This window comes from Taudactylus pleione, unplaced genomic scaffold (assembly GCF_031769625.1).
Source record: "Taudactylus pleione unplaced genomic scaffold, aTauple2 ptg000205l, whole genome shotgun sequence".
Taxonomy (NCBI): Eukaryota; Metazoa; Chordata; class Amphibia; order Anura; family Myobatrachidae; genus Taudactylus; species Taudactylus pleione.
Genome location: NW_028284607.1, coordinates 4,919,025 through 4,941,500, shown reverse-complemented (window position 1 = coordinate 4,941,500; position 22,476 = coordinate 4,919,025). Strand labels below are relative to the sequence as shown.

The window sequence follows — 22,476 nt, the reverse complement described above, 5'->3', positions numbered from 1 at the left end:
CTTAGTGTGTGCATCTGCTTATGTGTCATTAGCAATAAAAACAATTCATTTGTAATCCCTCTGGAATAGATGAGACATGAATATGTTGGAGAATGCTGTAATTGGAAAGTGTTTCTTGGTTTTATATCCGCTCGATACATGGACAGTGTTTTGCAAACAGAATTATGCTCCCATGTCAACTGTTAAGTTTTCTTTTTAAAACTGATTTGAGTCCTCACTGATACTTAAGTGACCATTAACATGCCTTGGCTCAAAGGAATCACTTTTTTGAGTATTTACAAGGGTGACTGCTATAGGAATATCCCTCGTGCTAAACTTTTCACTAGCTCTGAGGTGTAGGTCATTGGCAGAGTGCAGGCCACATTTTGTCCTAGGACTCAACAGAACTCCTAAATGGCCTTTTGCTGTAGACACAATACACACCTGTTCAGTGATAGGTTAGTATGGTAGTCATGCAGAAATAGCTATATTTTCCTGGGGAATATTTTATGTAATAGCTGTGATCTTTCCTAGGGATCGATTTCAATAATGCACAATACAGTGTGCATCAAAATGGTAGCTCCTAAACTGGTTACCTTCTTAGTACATGCACCCCTATGGGGCTGCGAGCTAAAATGTGTAATTTAGGGGCAAATTCAATGTGTTTTAGGGGGCGATGAAGGTGCTGTTGCCTCGAATCAGCCTCTTAAATTAAGCTGGCACATAAACTTGTGAAGCCATGTAAACTGATAGTGTATCGTAGAATCCATATACAGTAATGGTGCTCTACAAGCAGCACAGAAGCAAGCACTGACCTTCCAGTACTGTCCCTATGTGTAGGAATAAGTTTCGTATGGGTTGTGCTTGCCCTTTTTAAAACTTTTTCCTGATACCTTGTAAAGCATTTTTAGAACATTCCCACCCCTGTGGAGCAACTTAGAATGTATATTTATATGTACACAGTTATGCAAAATATAAATTTCTTTTTGTTGCTCTGTTCCTGGCAGGGTGGTTATCCCTAGATTCATCCAGCAGAAGCTATACATCTTCTTGCAGCACTGCTTTGGGCACTGGCCTCTCGATGCCTCCTTCAGAGCGGTACGTATATGGCATATAACTTTGTCTCTATTGAACCATAATTATCTGGTGCTTTTATATTGGATAAATGACCACCCTTTCCTGCAGGTACTGGAGATGTGGCTTAGTTATGTACAGCCATGGAGATATGTGCCAGAAAGACCCACCTCACCAGTCATCAATGAGCCACAAAACCACAGTGTCTCCGAAAAATGGTGAGCAGCGTCAGACCTATTGAATCCAAGCTCTTGAAAGCGATATCAATTTGGTTATTTGTTGGCTTAATTAGAAGCTGCACTACCATCTACTGAAAATAGCGAATTAATATGCTCTCCCCCTTGCTGTATTGATGCTGCATATGCAGTAGTTTTTCCTGGGACTCTACCCATTTTGTGATACAGAACCTACAAACTATTGGGGTGTGGTATGACTAGTCGGCGTTCAGAAGATCGACAACCAATTAGGTCGTCACGTTCAGAATGTCAACATTTAACATGCGGACACCAAAATGTCGGCATATGTTTTTTGGTTTAGTCCAGCCCTAAAATATGAACAAAAACATATGTTGGTATTCTGTTGTTGACATGTTAAATGGTCGACATTTTAACCATGTCTACCTAATTATGTCATCATATTGGATATCGACCTAAAATTCATATCCACATTCAGAACCTATCGACATTCTGAGTGTTGACCACCTGACTGGATAACGAAACAATGTATTTTGCCAATTCACAATTACAAGGGGAGGTGAGCAGAGGACCAATCGCCACATGCAGCTCCCCCACAAGTTTATCTGCCTGGGCTGTAAGAGGAACAGGGCCATTGTGTAAACCAGAGGTCCTCAAGGCACCCTAATGAACCAGATTTTATGGATAGACATATTTGGGCACAGGTGACTTAATTAGTACCCCAGTTTTTTGATTTAGCCATCTGTGCTCAACCATGGATGATATTAAAACCTTGGACCATTAGTGTGCCTTGAGGACCGACTTTGGGAAGCTGTGGTGTAAACTGTTTCGTTAGGTTGTAGTGCGGATTTAAAATGCTCATCTTGTAAAAATTATCTTCTGTGTGGTGCATTTATTCTTAGCACTGTGAAGGTGATTTCTTTATTTGCTTGAGATTGAACAGGAAATACATTGATGCTTCATTTTGCCGATGTCATCAGCAATGTACATTAGAAACAGCATTATACATGTTACTCTTCAATGACAGGGCTCCATTTGTGCAGGAGAACTTGCTCATATACACAAAGCTGTTTCTTCGTTTTTTGAACCGCGCCATCCGTAGTGACCTTGTCAGCCCCAAGAATGCGCTGATGCTCTTCAGAGCAGCAAAAGTTTTCTCCCAACCCAACTTGCCAGAGATGATCCAAAAAGGTAAAACCACAGCCTTAGTGTGCCAGATAAATGCTCTACATCTTCATTCATGTCATTTATTTTTTTTAATCTGTAATATCTTGAACATTAACAGATAATCTTCTGATCCTTGGCTCTCTACAGGCGAGCAATTGTTACTGGAACCAGATCCGGTTATTCCCCACCGACAGCACAGACTGCTGATATCACCAAGCTTTGGTGGTAGCTTTCTTTCATCCTGGCAGCCACCAATCATGGATTCTTCTTTCAAGGTGAAGAGCCATGTATACAGTCTTGAGGGACAGGAGTCCCAGTACATGCAAATGTTTGGCAGTGAGGCGAGGAATCTGGTAAGTGTGGAATCAGATAGCATATGTAAATAAAGTCAAATTAAATTGCTGTAAAATCCATTTTAAAACAATTAGGCGCATGATATATGTATATATTTATATAATTTAAGTAAACAAATTGGGGGTTTCGTTGTCGCTAAAGTAACTGTGCGGAGAAGCATGCAAATCACATATTTCGCTTTACTAAACTATGTATCTTGCACTGCTGACTGTATAGAATACATTGGATCAGATATATGTAGCCATTGATTCAGCTAGCAGACAGTAGTTTCAATCTAGTTAGAGCTCACCAGGGCAACAAATGGGGTACAAAAAGAAGTCCACTGTAAATGAAATAATATAAAAAGCCCCAGCCCACAATTCCTTATTTGAGAGTTTTGTTTTATTTTGAGGCAATATATTAACAGCATAATTAATACGTTCAGTTTCAAGGAGTCTTTCATGTGAATTATTTAATCATTTATACAATTCTTTTGCATGGTTTGTAACAATTATTTAAAAAATGTGTAAAATATTTTCATGCAATCTTTGTGTATGAGGAAGGAATCATTTGTAAATATTATCACAGTGGGGTTAAGGTGAAGTTTGTACATCTATATCTATACATGGTATAAAATAAAGTCCCTGATAGGCGTCTGTCTGTTAGGGCTAATTTGAGAACCACGGGACAGATCTTGATGCAGTTTTCACTATTCTATAGAGCATCTGTTGAGGAAGGTTTATGTGTATGAAACATTACTGTATGACAAAAGGGAGCCGAGCAGTGACTATTTTAGTGAAACAAGTCAATGGAGCGCTTTTTTGGCTTAAGCTGCCTAAACCATAATGATATATCACAAAGATGGACTCTATTTTATACCATGTAGAGATTGATACATATTATCCGGTTTCTCCAGAAAATTTGATGCAAGCCCTGTTTACTGATAAAAATTCAGTTTTTCCTTTTTTTTTTTTTTTTTTTTTTTTTTTTACCGTATCTATTTGACTTATGTGTAAAACAATTCTTTTATAACAAACGAGTCCATATCCCGGTAGGAGTCTGCTTTGGCATGACACCATGAAGCACAGGGACAGACACTTACCTTGGCTGGAGTTGACCTAAGTGGAGGCTGTTTTGCTCATGGACAACTTTATGTGGCTCTTTTGCGTGTCACGTCAAAACTAAATTTCCTTTTTCATCCAATCTGGGAAGCACTGACGCTGGGATATGAGTGAGGGGCCGAGGAGTAGCCACTAAAAATAGACTGACTGAAACTCCCCCTCCCTTATATACCCTCCCCTTTCTCTAGCTCTCCAGTTATTTTTTAGTGCCAGCAGGAGCAGGCACAATGTAGTATAGAGCTTTGTTTGTTTCTAGCCTAAAATTTTTTACCCTAAAGGAATCTTGGCGGCTGAATCCCCTTATGGGATCAAGGCTGGAGGAGTGGGAATTAGGAGCAGCACCTCGTAGCTGGAGGCTGCAGCTGTGACCAGCTGCCACAGTTTATTTGGAGAGTAATGCTGGGCAGCTAGACTGTAAACTAAGTGCACGGGCAGGGTCTGGTTCGCTGTTTGTGAGCTCCGGTTTTCCCTAAAGGGGGCGCAGGAGGCACTGTAAAGGCCTGGAGAATACTAGGTGCTGTAGTTTAAAAAAAAAAAAAAAAGTGTTTACCTGGATTACAGAGGCACCATCTGGTAATGGTGGATGTCTTCTTGCCCACACTCCCAGATAGCCTGTGGGAGGTCTTTCCAGGTCAGGTGATTTTCTGCTGTTTCCTGGAGGACTGATTGAAAAAGTGAAGACACCTGCTGCTCCTTCTTGCTGCTCAGGAGTCTCGAGGCTGGGAAGTGTGGTATAGTACAAACTGAAAAGTTAAATTGTGTTGTTTTTTTTTTGCCTTTTAAAATTGCTAAAATAGAATAGTTAGGTATTTTTTGTTTGTGTTTTTAGATTTCATTAGATTAGTTAATTTTATATTAATTTCTTTTTGTTTTATTTAAAAAATATATATATATTTTCTTTTTCTCTCTACAGACTGTGGCTGTAGGTCTTCTTTTGTTCTGTGTGAGTTGCAGTTGGTGGTAACAGTATGTCTACAAAGGGGGCCAACCTCCCAAACATAAGCAGGGTGTTGTATTACATTCTACATGTTTTAAATGTGCTGCCAAGCTCCCTCAGGGGAGTAGGATGCAGGGAGACCTGTGTGCAGACTGTGAGGTTGAGGCGTCCGTGCTATGCTCATCTATGGACACACTGTCAGAGGAGGTGTTACCGGTATGGGCAAAGGTTATGGCTCAGTCCATTGCAGATCTGGCTAAGGAACTACGAGAGGTTCATGGCCGGCTAATGTTAGTGCATCATCCTCTATACCTATGCAGCAGGTTCCAGTATATCCGTTTCCTTCCCCTGAGTTAGTAGCCCAGTGAATAGAGAGATGTCTATTCAGATGGATAGAATTTCCAGGGTCTGTTCTTCTTTAGAGGCAGTCTTGGGCTGGTGCGAGTGCTTATAAATGACAGCCTGCCCAGACACTGCAATTCTTGGGTGAAGGGGAGGATTCAGAAAAAGGATCTTCTGCTGAGGATGGGGAGGTATTAGATCAGGAATGGATAGACCATTCTATTTGGGAAGACAGTTCTCCCGATAGGGTGTTACTGAGCTTATCCAGGCCTTTCGCCAGACTTTGAAAATTGAAGATGAGGAGCCTTATGATGAAGCAGCTTCTGCAGCTTTATTTAAGAGCAGAAAAAAACATGTTTTGAATTTTTCTTCTTTTATGCATTTTTCTGATGTGCTAGAGGAATCCTGGGCTAAGCCAGATAAACGTGTTAAACTTCCAGCAGGCTCTAAGTTTACTTATCCTTTTGCTGAGAAAGATACGGCTCCATGGGAGGTACCTCCAGCAATGGATGCACCGATTGCCCATTTAGCAAAGACTACAATTCTTCCAATGGCTACTGCAGTCACACTGAAAGATGCTATGGACCGTAAGTGTGAGCATCTGCTCAAATCCTTGCTTACTTTAAACAGGTACTACTTTGCATCTGGTGTTGGCAGGGGCCTTGGCTACCAAGGCCATAGAAACCTGGTCAGACCAATTAGCAGAAGCTATTATGTTAGGTGCAGATTCTTCGGATATCCTTACCCTGGTGGACACCCTGAAAAATACTTCAATTTATGTGGGTAATTCATCTTTAGACACTTTCTCTTCTGGCAGGTACATCACCCTTATCTGTTTCGGCCAAAAGAACGTTGTGGTTCCATTCTTGGCAAGCGGCGAGCGATTCCAAAAAAATTTTGGAGGGAGTTCCCTTTACAGGTCAATCTCTGTTTGGTCCAGAGCTGGAACGAATTATCGCTCAGGCGACTGGCGGAAAAACAGTTTCTTCGTATTCTTACCGCTCTAGATTTCGGCCCTTTCGGTACTCTGGTAGGTTCCGGCCTCTGCCCATCAGAGATACGACAGGAGGTCAGAGAAACGGGTCAGTACAGAGTGTGTATGGCCATGCAGTCCCATCACCCAGGCACCCGTAGGGGGTGACAGATCCTTCCAATGACTCTGGTTAGGAGGATTTCCAGCCCATTGGTATAGGTGGGCCGTCTTTTTTTTTTTTCTCTCTCTTTCAGGGAGGCCTGGTTTCGGTCAACAGACCTTTAGGTCAGAGGAGTCCTCTCCAGAGGTTACATATTGAATCTGGGGGGACCCCATCCACAGTGTTTTTTTTTGTAACCCCTCTTCCTCGGAATCAGCTCAGAAGAGGGGCATTAAGGGGGGCATTTCTCTCCCTTTTAGATTCAGGGATAGTGGTCCCTGTTATGATACATCATCAGGTACTAGGTTTTTTATTCAAACCTGTTTCTGGTAAAAAAAAAAAAAAGCCAGATTGTTCTTTTCGCCCCATTTTATATTTAAAAAGTTTCAACCTGCACAAAATAAGGGTGAGAAGGTTCAGGATGGAGTCATTACCGTTCAGTAATTGCCTTTATGGAAGTAGGAGAATTTCTTGCGTCCCTTAGATATAAAGGACGCGTATCTCCATGTACCTATTTGGGAACGAGACCACGAACTGCTACGGTTTGCAATAGACCCCTGGCACTTTGTTTCAGGCTCTGCCCTTCGGGCTTTCCTCTGCACCAAGGGTGTTTACAAAAATGATGGTAGCTTTTCTGCATTGTCAGGGAATTCTGATCATTCCCTGTTTAGACGACTTGCTAATAAAGGCACCTTCAGAGGAACTCTTGAAGGATCACTTGCAGATTGTCATGACAACTCTGGAACTCATGGTTGGGTTCTTAGTCTGCCCAAATCCTAATTGGTTCCAACACAGAAGTTGGTCTTTTTGGGCCTTGTGTTCTACACTCTGTCTCAGCAGGTTTTTTTGCCCGAGCACAAGATCAGGGAGTTGCGGTCACTGGTGCACATTCCTTTGTCTCTACACAGGGTGTCCGTGCTACGCTGTATGAATGGACGCTAGTAACTACAGACGTCAGTCTCTAGGTATGGGGTGCAGTAGTTCTAGGGTCCCAGTTCAAGGGGGTTTGGTCTCTGGAAGAGAAGATGTTGTCAATCAATGTGCTAGAGCTGCGAGCAGTCTTTCGTGTTCTGGTTCAGTCACAGGATATTTTCAGAGACAGACCCTTACAGATACAGTCGGACAATGTCACGGCGGTGGCATATATCAACAGACAGGGAGGAACCAGGAGTCCTTTGGCTATGGCAGAGACCACCCAAATTATAATGTGGGCAGAGATTTGTTCCAGCCATATCAGCCATTTTTATCCCACGGGTAAACACCTGGGAAGCCAACTTTCTCAGTCGGCACAGAGTTCACCCAGGGGAATGGTCACTGCATCAGGACATATTCAACATGATTGTGGAGGAATGGGTTCTGCCAGAGATAGATCTCATGGCTTCCAGGTTGAACAGGAAGCTTCCGAGTTACGGGGCGCAGTCCCGAGACACACAAGCAACTCTGGTGGATGCCCTAACAGCCAAGTGATCCTTCCACTTCGGGTATCTTTTTCCGCCAATTCCTATGCTCCCACATGCAATCAAGAGGATCAAGCGAGAAAAAGCTCATGTTTTCTAATAGCGCCAGACTGGCCACGGAGGTCGTGGTACTCTGTTCTTCTGTCTGATGGCCAACCAACTAAGAGAAGATCTACTGTCACAAGGTCCATTCCTCCATCCCAATATACCTCAGTTGGCTTTAACGGCGTGGCACTTGAGACCAGTCTTTTGAGGTCCAAGGGGTTTTCTTCAGCCGTTATCCACACTGTTACAGGCTCGTAAGTCATCCACTTCTATGATTAATTATACAGTGTGGAAAGCTTACATCCGATGGTGTGAAACTGGGAAGGTTTCTGCTATCCAGTTTCGCTTGTCGCATTTACTTTCTTTTTTAAAAGATGGATTGTCCAAAGGCCTTTGCCTATCTTCCCCGAGGGGTCCGTTGTCTGCCTTGTCTACATTTGTTCAGAGACATCTGGTGTCCATATCAGATGTCAGAACTTTCATGCAAGCAATATTGCATGTCCAGCCACCTTCATGTTTCACCAGTCCTTAATTTAGTTTTGGCTGCTTTTCAGCAGGCTCCTTTTGAGCCACTTGAGAAGGTGGAATTAAGGTGGTTAACTTGGAAAGTAGTTTTTCTTTTGGCAATCGCCTCAGCTCGCAGAGTTTCAGAGTTGGTGGCTTTGTCAGCTAACTTTCCCATTTTGATTTTTCATAAGGACTGAGGGTTTCTCCGCACTTAGCCATCCTTTATTCCTAAGATGATTTCAAAATTTCACCTAAATCAGAAGATTGTGGTTCTAGCATTGCATCCACCTAATCCAGAGAGTCCTGTCCGGTTTCTGGATGTGGTTCGAGTACTCAGAATTTATGTGGATAGGACTTCTGCCTTACGTAAAACAGACAGCCTGTTAGTACTTCATGACGTCCATAAAAGAGGCTGGCCAGCTTCTAAGTAGTCTATTGCTCGTTGGATTACTTCCACTATCAAACAGGCCTATATAGCCTTGGGCGGCTCAGTACCTGATTCCATTCGCGCACATTCGACTCCGGCTGTGAGTGCTTCTTGGGCAGCTCGGCATGGTGCTGTGATTGAGCAGTTGTGCAGGATGGCCATCTGGTCCTCCGTGCACACACTTACCACATTTTATCAGTTCCACACATTTGTGGCTAAAGGTTCGGGTTTTGCGTATAGCATTGCATGTGCGTAATCCCCCCTCTATCTTAAGGCTTGCTTGGGGAAGTCCCAGCGTACGTGCTTCACAGATTGGATGAAAGAGGAAACAAGGTTCTAGGTTACTCGCCATAGAATCAATTCCTCTGAGTCCATCTGGGAATCACTGCGTTCCTTCCCTGATGTGTGATGGATTATTATGTTCATCTCATTCTTCTCCTTTGGCTTTGCTAGTCAGATAACTGGAGAGCTAGAGAAAGGGGAGGGTATATAAGGGAGGGGGAGTTCGTCATTCAATTATTTTTAGTGCCTAGCCCCGGCCCCTTCCACATATCCCAGCGTCAGTGATTCCCTGATGGACTGAGACCTCAATTAAAAAAGACTATTGCTGTAGATTAAAAATTTCTCCTGTGCGAAGCCGGGGCGGGTCGCTAGTATTTAATAATAAAAGTCCTATATATTTGTATACAGTGTCACATTTGTTGTTTAGCTGCCCATTATGGACTCCCCTTAATTCACAATCTTATGTCTGTATTGTATTTTATTTTATTTTTTTTAAACTGTCAGGTTCTTCGACTTGCTCAAATGATCATACAGGCCAAGCAGACTGCCAAATCCATCTCTGACAAATCCACAGATCCCTCAGGCAGCCAATCATTCCTGTCCTGGTTTGGGTTAAGCTCTCCAGATTTGAACAACACTTACACAGGAAATGACGTTGATGAAGTTGGATATGACAGTATTAGGAAGACTGATGAACACTTGGAAAAAGCCCTGGAATATCTTTGTCAAATCTTTAGAGTAAGCTACACACACACAAACATATTATTATATTTATTTTTTTGGGATCACACAATAGATTGGCATGCAACATCACATGCATATGGCAGAAGCCATCACGCTGGGAATGACCTGAGAAGGGTCGAATAGGCTGTGCGGTATGAGTGTAGGCAACCTCTCAAGTTTAGAGGGACATGAGAAATGGGATAGTAAAATTAAGGGTTCAGGAAAGTAGCTGAGTGGCCTGTTCCTCATGGAAAGAGGTTACCATTTCAGTTTGTTGGAAGTAAGCTTTTGGGCAGTGTTGGTAAGCAAAGTACATTAGCAATGTCTGGAGCATTTAAGGAGGGGTGTTTTGTGGAAGTTTGAACCATTCCCTTTTTCACATACAAGTCTTCGACTACTGAAAATAGCTGGAGCTATTTCAAGGTTTCTTGCAAAGCTGTGATTTAAGATGTGGGACTGACAGTTCAGAAAGTATGAACCGAGGAGAAATTTTTGCAAAGTGTATAATTATTGAAAAGTAATAGAACTGAGACTTATATGGGGATGTGAAGCTTTGGTTGAGTTCAAAGGGTTGAGAATGTTGGAAGAAAGATTACAGGTGATTGTGTGTTGGGCTGTGAGGGATCAAGGTGTTAGAAAAAAAATCTAAATGATCAGTCAGGAGAAAACTAGATGAAAGTAGTGTAGATGCTATCATGAGTAAGAAGGTTTGTCAACTATTAGAGGCTGATAGAGGTTTGAAATGAGAATTTGGATCATCACTCAAGATGACGGTGAGCATTTTCGGAGAATAGGAAATGATGGAGAGGGTTAGTAATGTTCAGATTGGGTTTTCAACCCCCACTCTGCATGTTGCTGAGATCTTTCCCCTGGATCTCTGCAGCAATTCCTTGCATAGGATGTACGTCAAAAGATGGGATTATGAATGAGGGAAAAGGTTAAATACATGTTGATTCTGCATCTTCTCACGCATGGCGGTGTTACACTTGACACCACTATGAGAAAGGGCTGCACTTGAGACCATGTTCCATAAACCATGTTTTTGTTATTGGCAGAAGGTTGAGGTGATGTGAGAAGGTGAGGTGTGAAGTCAGTGCGTTACATACAGATGGCCTGATAGAGATGTACGTGAATGCTGCTGTGTTTGTGTGAATCTATGCTAATGTTGCAGCCACAGGATTTGTATGGAGATGCCCACTGACTGCAAGCGACTGCTTACAAAGATGCAGCATCAGTCACATATCAGTTGATTATCAGAGTTGTGAATAACCTATGGATACTCGGAATGGCCACCGGAACCGAGATGCAGGAACCATTTTTACTGCTTATGGAGTCTGTATAATGCCCCCAAAATGGTCACCACACACTTGCATTTGTTCCCAGTCCTCTGTTACCTCCCCCAAACGCTCCCTGACCATCACACTGCGGCCAAATCCTCACTGCGACCGCAATCTATCACAGACAATCTATCAACTACATAAATTATCGGCATTACACTATAATGTGACAACAGTAGATTGAAATATATGAGAGATGGAGGAACTTGGCCTCTGTCACTCTTTCCTTGAAGGAGAATATTTGAGAAATAGAGTAAAAGGATATGTGCCAATATGTTGTATATAATGCAGTTTAACAGACAGGCAAGCAAAAAATAATTAGTATTAAATGGGAATTAAATTTGAGCTCTGTGTGTTGGCTGATCTCTCAATGCTGTATACAGATGTGTCCTTACACATCTTTACTGCAGTGACGCCAAAAAGCCCCTCTCATGAAGGCTAGCATTGAGTGTTATTCTTTTTTTTGCCAATAATGTGCCTAAGTCGCGATGCGATGTGACTAGGACGCACCAGCAGACTGTACCAATTAAATTGATATAAGACACTTATATATCTGTGTACACCTGAGTCTCTGAATCTGCATACGAAGTGCTACAATATAGCGGCCACAGCATTTTTCATTCCAAGTTCAATTGTGCTTCATATAAAGACTCAGGTGCACACAGATATACAAGTTTTGCATAGAAAATTAATCAGCACAATCTGCATCGCGACTTAAATGCATTTTTGACAAAAAGAAGTCCAATGCTAGCACAGGATCTGGCGGCTCACTCACGCCTAGGCAAGTCGCACTGCGTGGTGTATTCAGGCTAGCTGTGAGGACACATCTGTATTTGAAACAATCCTCCAAACAAGACTGATCTAAACCAGTATATGTCTTCAGTGGATAAATGTTGAAAAGGCAACAAAGTAACAGTGTAGTAGACATAATATGTAGCAGTCTGAGTTGCAACTTGTAGCAAGCAAGAAGCCTTTTATGAATGGCTGATGTCACAGTAAAGTCCACCTGGAATAATATTTCTTCTTCAGGCTCCACAAGGAGACAGTGGGGTGTAGGTGGTACTTGGAGGACAGGACACCAACAGCAAAGCTATTTTCTATCCCAGGATGCTCCGGTCCTTCCCCATATACCCTGCCCACAGCCTGAAACTTTGTTTCGTTGGTGTCCGGCAGGAGCTGGATCACCATTAGAAGCTTTATTTTTATGATTTAATAAAATTTTTAATACAGAGCAAGCAGCGCTACTCAGTCCCCTGGACATCTGCACCGCTGCTCCATCACCCCTCCGTTGTGCTGCAACTTCAGCCCTCGGCTAGGTACTCTCGGCGGGGCTCCGTGGAGACCTAGCTAGCAGGGCTGCTCGAACCCCAGACTGCACCCAAGACTCAAGGGGACAGGTGAGGCCCACCGTATTTTTGGCTTCGCTCATGGAAGACAGATTCGAGCTCTAAAAAGACTTTGGAGTCTTTGGCTTATTCTGGGGAGATCCTGTTTGGACAAGATTGTGACTACCTTGGCATATTTCAAGTCTGCGTTCTTGCCCTCTGCATGTACTACGAAGTCTCGGATGTCATCCAAGGAAAAGCTAATGGCTAGTCCTTTCCACAGCAGTTGGCATCCACTAAGGCCTCCAAGCCTAGGACCAAACAGACCTGAGCTATTCGACATCCACCTACAAAATCTGAGGACAAGCCTTCAGCCTGACGAGGCGGGCCTCTCCCTGGGGGCTCCCAGGGTGGGATACCGACTACTTGTTTGCCCATTTTTGGCGTTAGACCATCTCAGACACCTGGGTAAAAAAATTGGTCTCCCACGGATACACCCTCTCATTCCTGAGGCGGTCCTCCCAGCAGTTCTTTTGCACAGGACCTCCATCGAACCCAAGCAAAGCCCTACTCCTCCAGAAGGCCATTCAGTCCTTACTGCTCTTGGGGTTAATAATTCCGGTCCCCTCATCACAGCAAGGGAAAGTCTATTCTACTATTTTCTTGGTTCAGAAGCCCAACGGATCTCATCGGCCTATTTTCAACCTCAATTCTCTGAACAAGTTTTTCAGAGTGCCCAGGATTCGTATGGAAACCCTACGCTACATTGTCCTGGCTATGGAGCCTGGGGACTTTATGGTGTCTCTGGACATTCAGGACGATTACCTACATGTACCTATAGCGCCTTTTCATCAGCAGTATCTCCGGTTTGCTGTCCTACAGCAACATTACAAATTTCAAGCCCTGCCTTTTGGGCTTTCTACAGCTCCTCGGGACTTTACCAAGATCATGGCAGTTATGGTGGCCTATCTTCGTCGTCAGTGGATCGGACTGCTCCCATACTTGGACAATCTCTTGCTCTTAGCAAGCTCCCCTGAAATTCTTCACCGCCATCTACAAATAAGCATTGCCTTTCTACGCACTGTTGGCTGATCAACTGGAAAAAGTCTTCCCTGACCCCTTCTCAAAGAATGGTACATCTGGAAGCCTTCCTGGACTCTCAGGCTCAGAGAAGCATCCTGACAGCAGACAAAATCTCTGTATTACAGCACCAAGCGCTTAGATTACTCCACAGTCGCCGAATGTCAATTCACTCTGCAATGCAGACCTCTGGATCCAAGGTGTCCACCTTCGACATGGTGGAGTTTGTTCAGCTTCACTCCAGGCCCCTACAACAACTGATCCTCTCCAGATGGAACGGGCTGTCCCATATGCTCAGATCCCTGATGATGGGCCTCTCTCCAGAGGTTTGCCTGTCCCAATCCATGTGGCTACAGACGTCCCACCTAAACAAGGGTCGTTCCTTTTGGATCCTGGACTGGGCACTCCTCACCACGGACGCAAGTCTTTGCGGGTGGGGTGCAGTGACCGGCCAGCACTTTTTCCAGGGACGCTGGACTCCAGCTGAGGCAATTATACCAATCAACATCCTGGAACTCTGAGCCATTTACAAAGCCCTCACTCTGGCTCAGGACATTCTTCAGGGCAGGCCAGTACAAGTACAGTCCGACAACGCCACGGCAGTGGCCTACCTCAATCACCAAGGAGGCACTCGAAGTCTGTCAGCAATTGCAGAAGTGTCCCGCATTCTCACATGAGCCAAACGCCATCTCCCAGCCATCTAAGCAGTGTTTATTCCAGGGATTCTCAATTGGGGGGCGGATTTCCTCAGCCGTCAAGACGTGAATCCAGAAGTCTTTCAATTCCTGGTGGACAAATGGGGTCTACCGGACATGGACCTCATGGCTTCACTACACAACCACAAGCGGGGCAGGACGAGGGACCCCGACGCAGGCTTCATGGACGCATTATCTTTGAAGTGGACCTTCAGTTTTGTGTACCTCTTTCCTCCAGTCTCCCTTCTGCCTTGGATTCTTCGGAAGTTCAAGCAAGAGGGTGGCATGGTCCTGTTGGTAGCTCCAGCTTGGCCCAGACTCCATTGGTACTCTTCAAAGTCTCTCCATAGACGTTCCTCTCCAACTTCCTCTGTGACTAAGCCTGTTGTCTCAGAGTCCCTGTCTCCATCTGGACCTGGCCCGTCTGTCTTTAATGGCCTGGCTCTTGAGACATCCCTCCTAAGGTCTAAAGGGTTTTCTAGCTTTGTGGTCCTGACCATGCTCAGAACGTGTAAACCGGTCTCTGCCAGGATTTATCACCGGGTGTGGCATACATATTTCCAGTGGTGTGCTACTAGAAACTATGAACCTCAGGTTTTTAGGGTTTCTCGAATCCTTGCATTTCTTCAAGCTAGATTAGATCCGACTCTGCCTAGCCTCTCCGAAACTGTACGTTTCTGCTCACCTGGTTCCAGCGCAGAATTGCTCCTCTACCGGATGTTCGCACACTTTCACACATTTGTCTCTCAGGATGCTTACCCTTGTTAACTCTTTGAAGTCCATAGGGTCCACAGGGCACCCGTCCTGACGCACCTGGCTTCTGTGGGTTTCTTCTCTTGGTCACTTGTTTCCTTCTCTGTGTGAGTGTGTGATTCTTCAGTGTACCAGTCTTCCTTCTCTCCTATCCTGCTCCTGCCTTTGGCTTGTTAACAAAACTGAGTTGCCTTCAGGCTGTGGGCGGAGTATAGGTGGAAGGACTGGAGATAGAAAAAAGCTTTGCTGTTGTCTGGTCCCCCAAGTACCACCTACACCCCATAGTCTCCATCTGGACTTCGAAGAAAGAGTTAACAAGGATAAGTTTTTACCATAACTCTACTTTTGGAATTGTAATACGGTACTTCACTTGATTTGCAATATTGATTTCGAACATGGAAATTTAGTTTTTTTAATGTAAATGGGGAGATGGTGCCTCATACCATTGTCCCCATCACAGGAGATGGAGCCTGCATGTTCCAGTCCCTTTCCTATCTCATGTATGGCACTCAGCTAATGGCTAGGGAGGTGCGTGAGGCACGTAGTGGACAACTGGGAGGACTTCTCCATTATGTCCCACAACAGTGAGGACAACTACACCAGCTCCGTTGCGTGCCTTATTAACATATCCCAACCTTTTACTGATGGTGGCTTGTGCGAACTGGTGGCGGCTGGGCAACCTTTCGAGTTCTTCTTTGAGGCTTACTGCAGTGGTGAGCTCTATGAAAGTTTTTGTGCTGAATATTTTCCCCATGAGGAGGCTTTGCTTTACGCAGGGTCTCTAAGGTCATTTGCAATGTGTACCTTCACACCACCCATCCCTCAACGTGACTCCATCTTCATTTCATTAAAAAAAAAAGTTTAAAAAAAACAACTTATTTAAAAGAATACTACCACACTCCTTTACCCCAGAGGCATCCAATGAACTAAGCTTATAAGTTAAATGAAAATGGGATAAAAGAAATGGAAATGGTAAATATCGAAGTTCTACCCAAGTGAAACCGGGCATATCCGCTTAGTGTTCACTTTAGGCTGAACAGCGGGCAGGGTCCCGTCCGGGAGAAGGGGCACTTCTGCACACGCCAAAGCTGCGAGCGCTCCCGAAAAAGGAGTGTAGCCACTCAAGATGGGAGTATGGCTACATGTCATGCCCCTTGTTTCTCATTCTAGGGGTCATGCCCAGCACTTAAGGAGATGCTGGGCTGCCCCCAAGCTCTCCCCTCACTGACTAGATGGCGTGCACATTCACACGCCATCTATTCATTTGCTGTGATCGCTAAGCCGCAACTTTGCCCTGTTTCAGCAGGGCGTAGCTCCCTGCTGAAACAGGCTAGCGGGAACAGCTAGTCACTACATGGATGTAAGATGAAGCATGCAGCTAATGGGCTGCAGTTAAGCTCTGACTCCTAGTGTTGTGTGCCGCACTGCAGTTTGGGTGCCTGTAGCCGGCAAGGCATTACTCACATGTCCGCAGTACACCTAGATGGCGGCTCTGTTAACAGGCAGCGTGCAGCGGTATGGATGAGGACAGACTTGGGAGTAAGTATTGAATGACTTGTAGAGGTCCTTCCAAAAGCAGCAGTGGGTCAGGGTAATCCTATCTCGTTTTTCAGCCGAGTAACACTGGCCGTTCATCAGAGGAAGTATTCAGCACCCTCTAAAGTGAGGTATAAACCCATGTACTGATTACTTTAACAGGGTAAATGTGCATAGAGAAAAACCCTGTGCGTGCTGGTCAGGCTGATGCACACTGATCACTGTACATAGGTAATTGGTGCCGATGATTGTCTCTCTGTACTCAATTTTACTAAATATTTGGTCAAAGAGGCGAGACTGTGAAATAATAATAATCCAAATGGACTTTACCATGACCACAGCTATTCATAAAGGCTTCTTACTTGCTACAAGTTGCAACTCGGACTACTATAAATTGTTATTTCTACTACACTGTGCTACTTTTTTGCCTTATCAACATTTATCTACTTAGGGAATATACTGATTTGGATCAGTCTTATATGGAGGATTGTTTTAATTATACAGTATTGAGATGTACTAACACACTCACATTTCCATTTCATTCCCATTTATAAATAATAATAATTCTTTATTATTGTGTTTATTTCCTATGTGCTTATATGTCCTTTCCGAATACACAGTGGCTTTATTTTATTGCATGGTTATCTATTGCTCTTATTAAATTGGTCATTTCCATTCTGTTTGCGCTCACAGTATTTTTTGGTTTTGTCCCAGGTGGGGTCAGCTCCCCCTCACTAGAGTTGAGCATCCCAGATTTATTTTTACAGATTTGTAGTGCCTGGCTATATTTCCCTTTCTATTTAAGGCCGTAAAGAAGTTTAAAGTTTTTAGAGTAGTGAGGGTGGGTGGGATAAAGGATTTGACTCCAAGGATAATGTGTGGGGATAGTAAAAGTGCCATTGTGGGATTTAATAGGTGTCTGAGAATAATTGACAAGGGAACAATGCAATTAAACAAGGAATTCCTGAAAGAGAATATCACCAAGGTGCTGTGAGTTGGTGATTTGTTATTTTTCAGCTACAGCCAGAAACTGGAAAGTGATGAGAATTCAGAGTTTCACATTAGAAGTGAATCTCTTAGAAGGGTATCCCACCAATGCATTGGTTACACATTTATAATCTACATATATCGTCAGACATTCCATACTTGACTGTTCCATTGTGGAGTAAACTAGGCGCTCTGACTGTATTTTGTTAATTAACTAGTGCAATCTCCTCCTAGCTGAACTCTGCTCAACTCGGGCAACTCACAGTAAACTTCGGGAATGTACAGGATGAAAGTGGAAGAAATCAATTGCCGGACTGTATCCAGAATGACAATGGTGTGTTCCTCACCCCGTTAGGTAGGCAACAGGTAAGAGTAAGAACACATTACTGTGATTACAATGCCACATTGTGTAATCTGAATAACCACATTGTTTACACAAGAACAATCTTTCCTATGCCTAATGGATATTGATATTTCTTTGTACAAAGGCAACACTTTAAGAATACATTTCACCCTTCCTAATTTTTTATTTTCTCCCATGACTATTGCAGGGGTGGGCAATAAACTGCCCCCCAGCTGCTGTAGAACTACACATCCCAGCATGCTCTGCCACAGTTTTACTATTGGCTATGCTAAAACTGTTGCAGGGCATTCTGGGATGTGTAGTTCAACAGCAGCTAGAGGGCTGCTTATTGCTCACCCCTGATCTAATGTTTGCCACTAGCATGGGTCAGTACATCGCGACCATTAATATCACTAGTTTTTCCTCGCACCCGATAGAGGTGCAAAAGTAAAACTACTAATGATCAGTGTCTAACAGGAAAATAATGGGATTTTGTTTCTTACCTGCTTAAATCCTTTTCCGAGTCCGTGGGAACACTGGAATACACTGGGTATAGGTGGAGGAGTCTGGGCACCAAAAGGTTTAGTTTTTGCAAAGCCCTGGCTCCTCCCTTATACCCCACCCCATGCCTGCAGCCTTCAGTGATCACAAAGCCCAGAGGACAGAGTAGCAGAAGAAGAGGAAAAATCGGGTTCACCAAACACGGAAAGGTAGTACAGAGGTCTGGGTTGCTAACACCCCTGAGCAAAGCCAGGAGCGTAAGGGTTGGGCGTCCAGTGTCCCCCATGGACTCTGAGAAAAGGATTTAGCAGGTAAGAACCAAAATCCCATTTTCTCTTTCATCCATGGAGGACACTGGAATACGCTAGGACCTCCCAAAGCTGTCCCTTGATGGGAGGGAACGCTCCTGCTCTGTGCGGGATTTGTCTTGCTCACTATTTGTCTCAGGTCAGTATCACCAAGGTGTCCCCCATTGATGAAACAGATATGCGCTTCACAACCGACTCCCTTCTGAAGTATTATATTAACACCTTAAAATACCTGTAATCTGCTGCACTGCAAGAGTTACATATTAAAGTTATAAATAGAGCATATATATCGCATTTTGTTTTTTGATGAAACAGGTTGTTGTAGAAAATGTAAAGGTGGGAGATTCAATTTTCAACACTGTTAATGGAATTGCAGGAAAATACGTTTATAGAATAAGATTCTGGCATTGTATAGCACGATAACTGTATTCATGCTCCCCATGCATCCACTTCCCATGTTATTCTGTAACTTTGATGTGTGGTTCCCTCATACGAGTATTCCACTGCAAAATACCTTTTAAATTGTTTCCACTTTTGAAAGTGAGTTTCACTATAGCTAAGTGTATCTCCTCTCTTCCCCCAAGGCTAGCAGAAGTTAACTACTTTCTTGGAACTCTTGTATTTTGAGAGAATGACCTGTGGAAAATAATTTATTCTAAGTGGGGCCCATACATAGAATATCTGAGCCCTGATGTTCAACAGGACATAATGAAAGTATTCAAATAAATTATTTTGTTTTTATATCGACAATTATTGAGTAGTTCTGATTAGGATTGTCAGAACTAGATTCTTTTGACTTAGTGGGGTCTTTTATATTTTTGGCCGTGGCTGTATTACTCTCAGGTTACACCAGCAGGACAGGGTTCCTCATCCATCCACTCCCCTTTCCCTATTTTTTTTATTTACCATAACATAGCTCTCCATAAATTTCTATGTAATGTTAATCGTATTATTCATGTAGGTCTTGCTTATCTCCATACCTATGTAACTTACCAGTGACTTGACACTTATCTATGATACAAACCATAGATCATGTTCAATATTCTTTGCTTATTTTGTGAGGCTTTTGTCCATTTTACTTCTATTCAAGCATTGTTTATACGAGGGCTGATTGTAAAGTAACTAGACTGATTTTTTTCATTTAGAATCAGATGACTCCACAGGATCTGTCCATTTTTTCTTTTTCAAAGTAGCTTTCTTCACATTCGATACATTTTGTGCAGCGTTTCAATGATTCAAAGACTTTGTGACATCACTTTTAGTGTTGTAGCTGTGGCATTTTCACTTCATCATCTGTTGAGAACTTCTTTCCGCGCAGTTGTTTTGTCAGCGTCGGGAATGCCCAGAAATCACTGGGCGCGAAGTCCGGGCTATATGGAGGGTGTTCCAGTGCTGTCCCATTAATTGCAGTCAGTGCTGCCAATGTAACAGCAGCAACAACATGTGGTCATATATTGTCTTGTAGCAAAAACCACTGTTTCTTCAGCAAATGTGGTCTTTTCTTCCTCATGGCTCCACATAAATGGATTTTCAGGACGTTGCAGTGCTGTAGGATCATACCATGCGCATCAAAGAACAGCAGAAGCATGACTACACGTGAAGAAATCACACAGGATTTTTTTTGGGTGGAGGCGATTTTGTGTGTTTCCATACACTGGACTGTTTGGATTCCGGATCATAATGACGAATCAACGATTCGTCAAATGTCACAATCGATGTCGGGAAATCTGGTAACCTCTCTGACATTCGGTGTTCTTGCACGTATCAACTCGTCGTCGCATCTGCTCTTCTGAGAGATTTCTGGGTACCAACCTGGCACACACGCGATGCATTTTCAGTTCCTCTGTCACAATATGCTGAACCCGTTCAAATGAGATGCCATGTGAAGTCGAAAGCTTGCATAAAGTTAACCACCTGTCATTTTGCAACATCTTCGGACCTTGGCAATGTTGACATCAGTAACCGCCGTGGATGGTGTCCCAGAATGCGCTTAATCAGTCACTCGCGTATTACCCTCTTAGAAGTGATTCCACCACCAAAATATTGCAGCACTGCTAATTGTTTCTCCACCGTATGCTTGCCGTAACATTTCATGAGTTTCATTTCCGCTTTTTCCAAGTTTTACACAAAATTCAGTCACTCATCTCTCTGTACGTTTCGTCATGGCGGATGAGGAAGACGTGTCTGAGATTACGTCAAAGACTACAGTAGTGCAACCGCAAGTTCAGACACGTCGATGTATGAGCTTCACAATAATAAACAGTGTTGTCACGTCTACCTATGGGACAGAAAAACAGGCAGTCTCATTACTTTTCAATCAGCCCTCGTAATTCTCTTTTTGGTTATAGGATTTTTGAAGTCTTTAGAGTTTTTGTTATGTTATATATAGAACAGCAGGAAAATTATTAGGCTTGATATTTTAAGTTCTTTCTTATTTTCTTTAAAACCATTGTGAGTTTGTGCTAGATAACTTAACTCTTCTGTCTTCTGATATCAGCTAATAAATGGATTGCGCAAGTTTGACATCCAGTACCAGGGGGATCCTGAACTCCAGCCAATCCGCAGCTATGAGAATGCTACACTTGTACGATTCCTGTATCAGCTGTCAAGTGTACTAAATGATAGGGTAAGGGGCACATTCTTCTTATAAGTGGTTCTGGCTACGCATGCTGCCTCATTCAGAATGTTTTATTTATCTGTAACAAGGCGGGCTTACTCTATTTGGTTTTGCAAATTGCTGGGGTTACACTTATTGATGTTGTGAACGAAAGACCCCACAGAATCTAAAGTAAAATTTGTAGTTTTTTTTTTTTTTTCTTTTCTCTTCTTGATGACCCTTTTTCCCATTATCTTACTATCTATCATCTTGGTAACTGTTCTTGATTGATCGAGCAGCACAATATATCCATAACAATTTGTTCCTTTAATGTATTCCTTCAAAGTTATCCAGAGTGTCCAATGTCTGGAAAACAGTCTGTTCGTACCTGAGGCTGGGTGAGAACATTGGGAAGTGCAGGGAGGTCACACATGGACACCAAACAGCTTTGGCAAGAGAGGAAAAGGGCTGCTTTAGTTAAAAAAAATAAATAAAGTAATTTAAAAAAAAATAGGATAGTCTTAACTTTAAAACGCTGATTCTGCTTAAATTGTTATTTCCTTCTTTCAGTTTGCTGGCACAATGGCTTCAATGTGCGGAAGACAGGACTTTCTGGGGAAATTTTGCAGTTACCATCTGATCAGCAGTACCCCTGGCAGGAGAATGAGCCCCATTCCATCCCACACTGCCTTGGAGCAGACCTCTCCTCGCATTCGTCTTCGATTCCTCGCCAACTATGGAGTTTTATTTTACTTGCTGCTTTTCTACTTTCTATGTGGCCTGCTGTCTGTGGGGCCCATTACATGCTCATTCTTTCTTCTGATTGGCTATCTTCTCTATGCTGCTGTCATGACCTTGATTGCTGAAAAGTGGAAGTCGCACCCAGACTGATGACCGTTAATTTTATATTTTTTTTTTTTACGCTGTGGATATTGTCAATATTTTAATGTTAAATAATGTACCAGTGTGTTCTGAATTAAAACATTTCCCGTGGCTTTTGAATGTCCCCTTATGTCTGCTTCCGTCACTGCAGTTTGCTCCAACCAGCTTTTAATGATTTAATACAGTGTACCGTTACTGTATACAGTGCTGCACTACACCCTGTCCAGTCATAAGGTTTGTGTAGGAGTGCTCCTCTGAACGCAGTAAGAACACAGTATTATTGCACACACTGTATATCGGGCCTGGCCAACCTGTCTCTCAAGGGGATGTGAAACTACACGTCCCGAGCATGCTTTACTAGCATTTTGGTGGGAGGGAATGCTAGGACTTGTAGTGAAACTACAGCTGGTGT

The 22,476-nt window shown here is 43.3% G+C and overlaps 1 protein-coding gene across 3 annotated transcripts in view; it reads left to right on the top strand.

Annotated features, from left to right (window-relative positions):
* The window catches only part of SMPD4 (sphingomyelin phosphodiesterase 4), a 49,225-nt gene extending 27,037 nt beyond the window's left edge, over positions 1 to 22,188 (top strand). For all 3 annotated transcript variants that reach the window (XM_088477870.1, XM_088477868.1, XM_088477869.1), the window contains 8 exons: positions 987 to 1,077; positions 1,165 to 1,271; positions 2,275 to 2,438; positions 2,562 to 2,767; positions 9,503 to 9,736; positions 17,669 to 17,800; positions 21,084 to 21,212; positions 21,753 to 22,188. In XM_088477870.1, coding sequence (XP_088333996.1) covers positions 987 to 1,077; positions 1,165 to 1,271; positions 2,275 to 2,438; positions 2,562 to 2,767; positions 9,503 to 9,736; positions 17,669 to 17,800; positions 21,084 to 21,212; positions 21,753 to 22,073 — 1,384 coding nt within the window. In that variant the 3' untranslated portion in view covers positions 22,074 to 22,188. The remainder of the gene's footprint in view (positions 1 to 986; positions 1,078 to 1,164; positions 1,272 to 2,274; positions 2,439 to 2,561; positions 2,768 to 9,502; positions 9,737 to 17,668; positions 17,801 to 21,083; positions 21,213 to 21,752) is intronic.
* Positions 22,189 to 22,476: the final 288 nt, after the last annotated feature.